This window comes from Panthera uncia, chromosome E3 (genome assembly GCF_023721935.1).
Source record: "Panthera uncia isolate 11264 chromosome E3, Puncia_PCG_1.0, whole genome shotgun sequence".
Taxonomy (NCBI): domain Eukaryota; kingdom Metazoa; phylum Chordata; class Mammalia; order Carnivora; family Felidae; genus Panthera; species Panthera uncia.
In genome coordinates, this window is record NC_064815.1 from 28,159,675 (window position 1) to 28,170,925 (window position 11,251).

Sequence of the window (11,251 nt, forward strand, 5' to 3'; positions counted from 1 at the left end):
GGGCCGGGCCGGCACGGCGGCGGGAGCGCGCGCGGCTCCGGGAGGCGGCGGCGGCGGCGGAAGCGGCGAGGGCGGCGGGCGTCCGGCTCTGAGGAGGTGGTGGTGGTGGCGGCGGAGGCGGCTCCGCACTGGGCTCGGCTGGGAGCGAGCGAGGGTCGGGGGCGCCGGGTCGAGCGCGGATCCCCCGGCTCGACCGTCCTCCCGCCGCCCGGACGCCTGGGCCGCGGAGTTTGTGTCCCGGCTCGGACCCCGGCGCCCAGCCCGGAGCCGTAACCTTGAGGCGGCGGCGGCGGGGCCGGGCCGGGCCGGGCCGGGGGGCGGCGGCGCTGGATCCGCGGCTGCCCGATCGTTGGCGGGAGATGTCGAACCCCGGGACGCGCAGGAACGGCTCCAGCATCAAGATCCGTCTGACAGGTACGGCCGGTGGGAGGCCCCCCCCCCCCCCCCCCCCACTCTCCCGACGCCCCCTGGCGCCCCGCACGGCCCCCCAGCAGCCCCGGAATTTCCCGCAGAGCGCCCCGGTGGAGTGGCCCTCCCCCACGCCGGCCGTTGTCCCAGGACCTCGTCACCCCCCTCGGCGAGTGCCCCTCGCTCCTCGCTCCCGGCCCCGCCCCCTCGCTGCTCCCGGCCCCGCCCCCTCGCTTCTCACCCCGATTCCCCCCCGCGGCCCTCTCGCTTTCCTCCTCCTTCCCCCACCTGCCCCTTCGCTTCTCCCCTCCTGCTTTCACCCCTCCACCCCGGTCGCCCCCCTCCCTCATCCCCGCCTTGTCCCCTCCGTTCTCCCCCTCGTGGCCCCCCCCCTCCCCCTCACCCCCCCCCCCCCCCTTTCCTACCCCTCGCTTTCTTCCCTCTCCCCTTACCTGCCTCCTCGCTTTTCCCTCCAGGCCCCGCCCCTTGCTCTCGGTCCCGCCCCTCGCTTCTCACCACCTTCCCGTCGTCTCCCGCTCCCCTGTCTGCCCTCGGACGTGCCCCCTAGCTTCTGCCTCCTGCCCCCGGCTCTCACCCCCTCCCCCACACTCTGTACCTTCCTCCCGCTACCACCCCCCCACCTGCCCCCCGGCTTCTCCCCTCCCGGCCCCGCCCCTTTATTCTCCCTTGGCCGGGCTCCCTCACTTTCCCCCTAAGCCCCGCCCCTCATTTTCTACCTAGTCCCTCCCTTGCTTATCTCCCGGCCCCGCCCCCTTGCTTCTGTCTCGCTGCCTCCACCCTTTCCTTCAGCCTCGAATTCCTCAGTCCTATCTCGTGGCTTCTCCCCGTCCTGTTCTCCTCACTTCCCCGCTGGTCCAGACCTCTTCGGTCTGCTCCACTTCCTTTCTCCCTCAGGCCAGGCCACTATCTACTCCTGACCGTGCTTCTTCAATTCTTTCCTTCTCTGCAATGCACTTTGCCGTCACCGCCCCCCCCCTCCTCCCCCAGCATCCTTGAGCCCTGCCGAGGCGCTGAGGGACCCCCGCCCCGCCCCCCACTGGAGGCTCTGGCAGCTGCACTAACGGAGGCTCCTTGATTCGCTCCCGTTGAGTCTTTTCAATGAAATGCCCGCGTCTCCTAGGAGCCTCTGTAGTGCCACCTTCAAGGGTGAGCGCGAGGCTCTGCGGGCCGGCGACGCGCGGGTTTGGAGGAGTGTGGACGCGAGCTGTCTGGGGGAGGCGCCCCTCGCTAGCGGGCCCCGGAGATCCCGGGCCGGTCTGCGCCCTCGCCCGCCCCTTCTCGGTGTCCTCAGGGCTTAGGGCGCTGCGGCCGCGCCTCCCAGCTCAAATTCACACCTGAGGCGGGATTGTAGGGCTGCAGATGCGGTTCTGCTGCGGGACTTTCCGAACTCGAATGTTTCCAGCCCTGGAAAGGAAATAAAAAGTTCAGGCTAATTCCTGACTGGGGCTTTCCCCTGGATTTTTCTGTTCGGTGGCCCGTGTGGTGAGGATTCCGAAGTCAGAGTCTGGTCAGATCCTTTCACAGACAGAATGAGCATTTTGGACACTTTATCGCAGATGCTTAACACTAATTCGTCGGTAATAATCCATGAAAACAACAATGGGTGATTGTTTAAAAACTAAAGTTTCCTTTGAAGGTACATAGTTGTTGCATGATTTTTTGTTTGTTTCGAGAGAAGAGTTATAATTTTTATTTTTGTATAAAGATGTCACATTAGGTTATGATGAGATGATATGTTCAGATGATTTGGACCCAAATCCAGACCCTGGTTTTGTGGAGTGACAGCCATATATTCCAGGGATCTTTACTTCTGGGGAAACATCATCCTTTATTCCAGGACTTGTAGGAAACACTTCTCACTATGGAGATACAATGTATAACATTGTTATTTTTATGGTTACATGAAAGCCATGTTTTTGACTTTGTGATGCTTGTAAAACTTTAATTACTGACAACTTTAATTTGATTCTCATTTACAGTGTAAACTGTAATTGACATCAGATTGGTTTCATTTTGTTAAGAGCAGAAGTAACTGACTTCATGAGTTTTGGTAGAAATATGATTAATGTTTCAGAAGGAATAGGTTCTAATGAGAGTGTGTCAGGTGTAATATATATATTAATCAAGCCTAATTGGCAGGTCTGGGCCTTTCCGGTGTGAAGGGGGTGGGGGGGACTTGGTTTGTCCTCCCAAATTATTTTTGGATTCAGAAATTTAGGTGCCACAGATGTAGAAATGCTTTGGAGAGTTTTGGATGGCATTTGATATTGAAGGATCAGGTAAAGGGTGTTGTTTCCAAAGCACCTTTTCCCTTCACCCCTGGTGATGTTATTGGCGGTCTGAGATGATCTGTGAGTGTGGTCATCCCCGCAACAGGATGGAGAGTTGAGTGGTCATTGTAGACCCACGTGCAGTTGTCTGTTGAAAGTTCATTTATGTTGTAACGTTGGAACCAGATATTTTGTTGAAGAGGGGGTGGTTTTGGCCTCCTCTTCAAGCTTTCAGGGGCAGTTTGAACTCCCTTCACTTCTGGCCTGTTGGATAGCCATCTTGTAAAAGTTGTATGCTTTTGTTACAGGTTTCAGAGTTTATTTCTACCTGTGATATTTGAAAAAAATATTTTTTAAAAATGAGGGACATTCTAACCAGTCAGTAATATCACACAGAGCATAATTCAAGGCGACATCTGATGGCATGGGAGTTATAAAAGAGCATTTAGAACTTTGGGGTCCACAGTTGTATTTGGTGATGAAGAGAGCATTGGATTTAGAATTAAGAGACTTGAGGGGCACCTGGGTCGGTTCAGTGGGTTCAGTGTCTCACTCTGGATCTCAACTTGGGTCTTGATTTCAGGGTCGTGAGTTCAAGCCCCACATTGGGCTCCGTGGTAGACGTGAAGCCTGCTTAGGAAAAAAAAGACTTGATTTTGTTCAGCTCTATCCTAAACTGCATGATATGGAACCAATTATGTGACCTTTTGGGGTCTCAGTTTCATCATATAAAATGAGATTTCAACTTAAAAATTTTATTTAAGTGTTTATTTATTTGGAGAGAGAGATTTAGAGAATGAGCAGGGAAGGGACAGAGAGAATCCCAAGCAGGCTCTGCGCTAACAGCTGAGCTCGAACTCACGAGCCATGAGATTGTGACCTGAGCCAAAATCAAGAGTCCAACCGCTTTACTGACTGAGCCACCCAGATGCCCCGAGATTTCAACTTTATTCTAACATCTTTGATTCTCCATTTGGCTACCTACTTATTCTAAATTATGTTGGGTACTTATGCTTTGTGTTATTAAATCTCAATGCTGATATTCAGAAATTTGTGTTAAAACACAGCTCTTATGTTTGATTTATGCTAAGCATTAATTTTGTGTATTGATTATGATATATTTTTTTTCTTCCTCTGGAGCCCTTTCAGCTTTTGAAAACTATTGAGTAGTATATGGAGCTGCTTTGGAAGCCTGGCCTATGTAGTAGAAGAATATTTGAGTCTTTATATTTAAAAGAATTTAACTTTAATGAATGTCTTTGTGATGTTTTAACAGGAAAATAGTTTTTAAATAGTTTCAGTAGGTTTGGGGCATAATATGTGCAAAATCAAAGTGATCTTAACATTATCTTGCAGACATTTAGAGTTCACTGGCAAATCAAACACTTCGGAAACCGTTTTAAGTTCAAGCAGGATTTGCAAAAACTTTTGTTTCTTATGTGGTACACAAATGAATCCCAGATACATTATTTAGGCCACTTTGGGTAAAAGAATGGAATTTTGGGCTCTAAGGGTTCCACAGTGCTCTTCAAGCAAATTAAATTTTATTCCAATGTTAACCAGTTAGTTGAAATAGCAAATGCCTAAACTTTTTTGGGTATTTAGGCCTTGAAACACTCTCAGACTTCCTTGTGTTTTTATATCTTTTGAAGCGTGACTGCGTGTTGCAAAGAGAAAAATTCTAATTCCAAGTGGAGAGAGGGGAAGAGGCCTTCCTTGATAGCATATGGAAATGGAGGCTATTTTTAAAGTTGTAGCACATGGAAAGTAAGGCCGACTTGGGGTTTGGCATCCAGATGATGCGACTTGGAGAGAAACAGTTGTAGTAATAACTGTTAATAACTGTAATTGATCAATAACAGGTGGTCTAATTGATTTGAAATAGTTCTGTTTCTCTTAAAGGTTAAGAAGGCTGTTAAGAGAGTTCCCTTTATTGGTTTATGGCAGCAGAGAACCTCGCTTATGTAAGGCAGGCAACACTTTGGTTTTTAACGACGAAACCGGGATAAGCTGGCATAAGTCATCAGTGTTTAGCCCTGAGCTGCTTCTGAGTTTTCCTCGGGCTCAGCCTCAGGTTTATGAAGGTACTGTGAAGGCACTTCTTTGGCTGGATTAATGCTGGTTAAGGGTGTGGGATGTGCTACCTCAAGTAACTATTGCAAAACTTAAGCTTCAGTTTTACTTGAAAAGGAATCACATTCTGCCAAATATAGGTTGTATTTGTGATTTGACCACATTGGAGAGGTCTTAAGAAAAACCTTCCCCCCCCCCCCAAATCCGTTTTTTAAAACTTCTTGACCCCCTAACTGACCTGAGAGACGAAATACCTTGTACACTTTATTTCTGTCTATAGCTCGATAGTAATTGTAGTGATATCCAACTAGAATTTTTGACTTCAAGTCTAATTATTTCAGTTCACAACTCCTATTTCTGCAACCATAAAAGTGGTGTCTGAACTTTGAGTTTTTCCTTCTAGTCCCCAAATTTTCATTTTCTCTGTTTGGTCGAATTTGTCGGGTTCTGGCATGTTGTGCTGTGTGTAAGGGGAGGTTCTGGGGGCTGAGTCACTTGGGAAGAAGTATTTCCTCATGAATTAAAAAAAAAAGACTGACCCATAATATTTCAACATCAGCTCAATGATCCACTTAACTAAACTGGCTGTTTTGTAACATGTTTGTGGACACTGGTTAAAAGTTAAAGTAGCTGAATTGTGCATTTTATTGAGTGCCAAGAGCAAAAGGGAAGTTCAAAAACCTTCGGAAATAGATGAAATAATTTAGTATCCTGGCAGTGCTCTGATTCTCTGGTTGAGAAACCCTAACTTTTAGGATTCTTACTTGGATCAAATTGTTGTAATTTCAAACCGTTTTAGAGGTTAAATATTTTTAAACCAGTAGAGAATTAAAAATATGTGGTTATTTATTTATTTATTTTATTTTTGTCACTGAACAACCTAAGTGACTGGTTTGCTTGTTGTTCTGTAAGTGAATGTTATTGAGAGACAACCCCTAATTTAAATTGGCTTGTCATCCACCGCATTCTAGCTGACCACGTCCCTAAGGTATGCTACTTAAAGATGAGCTGGAAAGCTCTGTTGAAAACACACACACACACACACACACACACACACACACACACACACACAAAAGCACCTAGCCATGTGGACTGGAAATATCTTCTTTTTAAAATGTTAGAATTACTGTTGTGTCTATAGATGCAATGTAATCCATTTGGATATTTGAACTAAGTGGAATGTTGTTTCCATGCTTCCGGATTAAAGTGGGGGGAGCTCTTTTATTGTTTTAAAACAAGGCTTAAATAATGTACAATCAATGCGCCTGGTGACGCGCCCCAGTCTCATTCCAGCTGTGTTCACCTCCATTGCAGCTGAAAGGAATTCTAATTGGCTGAGGAATGTCAGCAACATCGTGTATCACTGAGCATGAACCTATTTTGCCGGCTGCTGGGTGATGCATTTCAGATGTTTTCAGCTCCCGAGTCCAACTTGGAGGTTGCTTTCAGGAGTCTGGAAGAGAACGTTGTGAGACTGCGGGATGTAGACAGCGGCCTGCGTTTTTCTTTGTACGTTGGGCATTCGCTAGGTTCTCTAAAGGCCACGCACGGTACTTTCTTGTGGCTTAAACACTGACTCGGGGAGTCAGAAGGTCTGAATTTGATTTTTAACTCACAGAAGTGAAGAAAGGGGGTGGGTGGAATTACAATCTTTTAGACTCCGTTTGCCTGTCTGTGATGCAAGATACCTGCCTTTGCATGTTGCACAAGGACTTGATGCGGATTAAATATTTTGATGCGTAGTTATGGGTTATTTATAGGGTAGCCTGGTGTAAATAGAGGGCCATATTCCTGTTATTTCTTATTCCCAAATAATTATGTCAGTGCTAACACTAATGGTATGCTTTGACACTGAAGAAAATCTATAAAACCTATTGATAAACATGAAAAGTAATACTCAAGAACAAATTGTTAAATTCTCTATGCATTCAGAAAGTTCCCTGGAGAAATAGCATTAGTTGCCAAAGCCAGCCTCATCTTTAATTGTGAAACCTTGGAAGCATTCCCATTAAAATCGGGAACAATACAGGGATGTGCTCTGTCAAAATTGTTATTAACTAGAGAAAGCAGAAAGCAAAATTGCTATTATTTGTTTTAGAAGTCCAAAAGAATCAGCTGATAAACAATTATAAGCAATTAAAAAGACTTAAGTAGTTGGACAGAAAATTTCTCCGTGAGAAAAAAAATGGATAGAAGTTGATATGCAGAGACAAACTAGGAAAAATAATTTGCAGTCTATATGAAAATGAAAGTCTAGCTTCTTTAATATGTAAAGAGCTTTCAAAATCAATTAGAAAAAGGCCAATAACCTATTTGCAAAGAATACAAACACTTCAGAAAAGACAGAGAATGGGTTTCAAACATGGGAAAAGATACCCAGCCCTACATACCAAACAAAATACCAGTTGAAACTGGGAGTGAAACAGTTTTTCACTAAGCAGATTGGCAGAGACCAAAGAGTTTGAAAATATGTTATGATGACAAAGGTGTGGAAAAGCGGAAGCTCTTTTCCATTGTTGGCTGAGAATGTAAATTGATACAATAGAGTAAGGACAGCAGCTTGGTACTATCAGATAATAAATGTCTATGCCTTTGATTGACCAATTTTGCCTCCAGGAATTTTTCTTACAGATATATGCAAGGGGCGCCTGGCTGGCTCAGAAGAGCATGAGACTCTTGATCTTGGGGTCACGAGTTTGAGCCCCACATTGGGTATAGAGATCACTTAAAAATGAATAAGTAAATAAGTTAAAAAAACATCTATGCAAAATCATTGCAGCATTGTTTGAGACTAGGAGAGAAAACAACCTAAATGTGCCATTAATAGAGCACTAGTTAAATCAATTATGTTATATACCCAAGGATGTGTAGCTGTTTAACAGAATAAGATTGTGCTTATAAGATTCTGATACAAAGCACTTTCTAAGACACATTATTGTGTGGGGGAAAGAGATTCAGAGGAGTGAATGTTGTAATACTATTTGAGTAATAAGTAAAAAATAAAAGGGGAAATTTATTGACCTATTTGTATAGGGTATCACTGCAAGGGTACTGCTGAAAATACTGATTGTGATTGTCCCTGGGGGAGAACCAGGGCCTGAGGATCTGGGTGAGAGGGACATGTTTTCACTGTATTCCTTTTGTACTGTTTGATCTCTCCCCTCTTTCCTCTTGAGAATAGATTGCTTTTCAACAATTAAAAATGTTGAAAACAAAAAAGAATCTACAGCTCTTAACAATCTCTTAGGGCAACTAGTACATTGGTTGAAATTGTTTTCAAATGCAGGTGTTCTGAAAATTCAAAATAATTGTGTCAAATATATTTTAAAAGGCTAAAATAGTGTCTAAAGGCATATAGCCATGCTTATATGTATTTCTTCACAGGAAGATTCCTGGGTTCTGGAGAGTGAAAAATACTCTGCATACTTTGTAGATCTGAACAAACTTTTTTCCCAGAGAATATGTTTATTCTGATACTTAAACACACACACAAACACACACACACTCACACACAAATTGTTCCCGCATGAAACTAAGTAAGCCCAAATTTTTTCCAGATTGAGAAATCTGGTCCCGAAATCAATCTTTTTTCGTTCTTCTTTTCTTTTTGGTTTTCTTTTCTTTTCTTTCTCTTTCTTTCTCCCTCTTTAAAAATTTACCTTTTTCTTTTTTTAAGATTTTAATTTCAAATAATCTCCACACACCACGTGGGGCTCAAACTCATGACCCTGAGATCAAGAGTTACATCCCCTCCGACTGGCCAGCCGGGTGCCCCTGAGATCTACTTTCTATAGTGAGCCCTTTGAAAGATTGGGGTCTTGGTTCTAAATAACAGTGCTGGTTTATATCATTTATTTGGAATATCATTTGGGGTTACCTCTGACCTATTTTCAGAAAATAACCTCATCCCTAAAGTGGGGACAAAAATGCTAACTTGCATAAACCAGCATCAATAACTTGGTATTTTCCCTAAATATTTATGATCAATATTTGCTTTAAACTTTTTATAGGCTTGCTTATTAATTTTAGCTGTGCCTAAAGAAGAACTAACTGACTCGATAAAAGTAGAAAAGGTTGTAACCACCTGTCATTTATTGTCTTATAGTTCTCCTAGATCTTTGGGATAAAAAGTCTAAATTTTACTGAATTGTATCTCTACATATATTACCTACAAATGATAGATTTGAGATTTGCTTGATGCTTGCTCGTACATGTCAATAATAGCAATGCCTTCTCTGTCTGCGTTTCTTCATTTCCAAAGAGTTCTCAAGTATATTTCCTCACTTGAGCCAAGCTGTCAAACCAAGCCCCAAGAGCGTTGTGTGTTTTGTTTTGTTTTGTTTTGTATGTGTTTTTATTTCTAGGTTAAAAAAGATAGCATACAACTTGTTTTACTCTTTAAAAACACATTTTACAGGACAGAAAAGGATAGTTCCTCTTGTCCTAAATGGATAATCATATCATGTGCAGTTACGGAAATACTCAGAAACACACTTAATCTAACTATAATAAATTCATATACTTTACAATAATCAATAATCCTATGCAGGAGAAGGCCTACATGTTCTCATGGGATGTTGATTTAACTCTCCTTAGGCTTCAGTGAGGATAATCCACAAACTCACAACATTAGGTAAGGTGTTTTCTGTTTGTTTGTTTTTTTTTTTTTTTTGTAAGGTAGCCTTTTTTTCCTCCTTGATTGTGCAAGATTGGAAAGGTGACGTTCTTGTTCCCACACACACCTAGTAGACACCTTCAGCTTTACATGTCCCAGTCTTCCTGATTTTCTCCTCCCCAGAAACCTTCCTGTCCCCAGTCTTGCTCACTTCATTAAATCCACTCAGTTGCTCAAACCCCAAACCAAGACATGTTGTCATATCCTTTGTATCTAACTCCTCAAGCCCTCTCGTTTCTGCAGCCATGGTTCATCTGGAGCATGTCTTCTCTCTATGCCCCTTGCCTCTTTCTTAGTTCAAGCTGCGAGCATCTCTTGTTTGGACAGCTGCCTTGTGCCCTTTTCGATTTGAATGTGACTTGCATCCAAAACCATCCTGCTACAGCATCAGCTATTTCTCGATTTCCAAGATGTTAAAAGATTAACTACAAAAGCCCTCATTTTCGCTTCTTCTAAAGGGGAGCTGGAAAGAGATTTGTTCACATTGTCCTTTCTCTTGGCTAGGACGGCTCCATCACCGTCTGCTTCGGTGTTCACTGCCTCTAGCTTCAGCTCCAGGAGCATTGGTGAAGATGGCCGGGTGTCTTTGTCAGGGTCGTGGAGCTTCTCATGGTCGGATGATTTAGGGATGGACACTGGCAAGTTGAACTGTGTACAACCACGGAGGGAGATCAGGAGACCAAACTAAAGACTACTATTTGAAAGAACCGAGAAGGGGAAATAGATAGTCATTATGGTTCAGAGCGCGCATTACATTCTCTTGCACAGGAGCAGCCAGTTGTCTCTGGATAGCTCATGATTTTATCCCCACCCCCTTCCACGACAGCCATTCCCCAAGGCGCTCTGATCCTAGTCCACACCATCTTAGTAAGTGACATCGTTGACCAGGTAGGGTGTTCACTGAATTTTACCCTGCCTCCTTTGTTCAGCCAGTTTCACGTTTTTATTTCTGCCATGTATTTACAATACCACACTTCATGACATTGAGGGTTTTTTTATTAGTTTTTAAAAACAAGATGCTTTCATTCTGCACAGCAAAGGAAACAACCAACAAAACTAAAAGGCAACCAACGGAATGGGAAAAGATATTTGCAAATGACACATCGGACAAAGGGCTAGTATCCAAAATCTATAAAGAGCTCATCAAACTCCACACCCGAAAAACAAATAACCCAGTGAAGAAATGGGCAGAAAACATGAATAGACACTTCTCTAAAGAAGACATCCGGATGGCCAACAGGCACATGAAAAGATGTTCAACGTCGCTCCTCATCAGGGAAATACAAATCAAAACCACACTCAGATACCACCTCACGCCAGTCAGAGTGGCCAAAATGAAGAAATCAGGAGACTATAGATGCTGGAGAGGATGTGGAGAAACAGGAACCCTCTTGCACTGTTGGTGGGAATGCAAATTGGTGCAGCCACTCTGGAAAGCAGTGTGGAGGTTCCTCAGAAAATTAAAAATAGACCTACCCTATGACCCAGCAATAGCACTGCTAGGAATTTATCCAAGGGATACAGGAGTACTGATGCATAGGGGCACCTGTACCCCAATGTTTATAGCGGCACTCTCAACAATAGCCAAATTATGGAAAGAGCCTAAATGTCCATCAACTGATGAATGGATAAAGAAATTGTGGTTTATATACACAATGGAATACTACGTGGCAATGAGAAAAAATGAAATATGGCCTTTTGTAGCAACATGGATGGAGCTGGAGAGTGTGATGCTAAGTGAAATAAGCCATACAGAGAAAGACAGATACCATATGGTTTCACTCTTATGTGGATCCTGAGAAAC

The 11,251-nt window shown here is 44.0% G+C and overlaps 2 protein-coding genes across 5 annotated transcripts in view; both read left to right on the top strand.

Annotated features, from left to right (window-relative positions):
• The window catches only part of ATP5MF (ATP synthase membrane subunit f), a 616,357-nt gene that overhangs the window by 261,905 nt on the left and 343,201 nt on the right, over window positions 1–11,251 (top strand). The window lies entirely within an intron of this gene.
• The window catches only part of SMURF1 (SMAD specific E3 ubiquitin protein ligase 1), a 110,607-nt gene continuing 99,393 nt past the window's right edge, over window positions 38–11,251 (top strand). For all 4 annotated transcript variants that reach the window (XM_049639259.1, XM_049639256.1, XM_049639257.1 and 1 more), the window contains exon 1: window positions 38–414. In XM_049639259.1, the coding sequence (XP_049495216.1) occupies window positions 360–414 (55 nt within the window). In that variant the 5' untranslated portion in view covers window positions 38–359. The remainder of the gene's footprint in view (window positions 415–11,251) is intronic.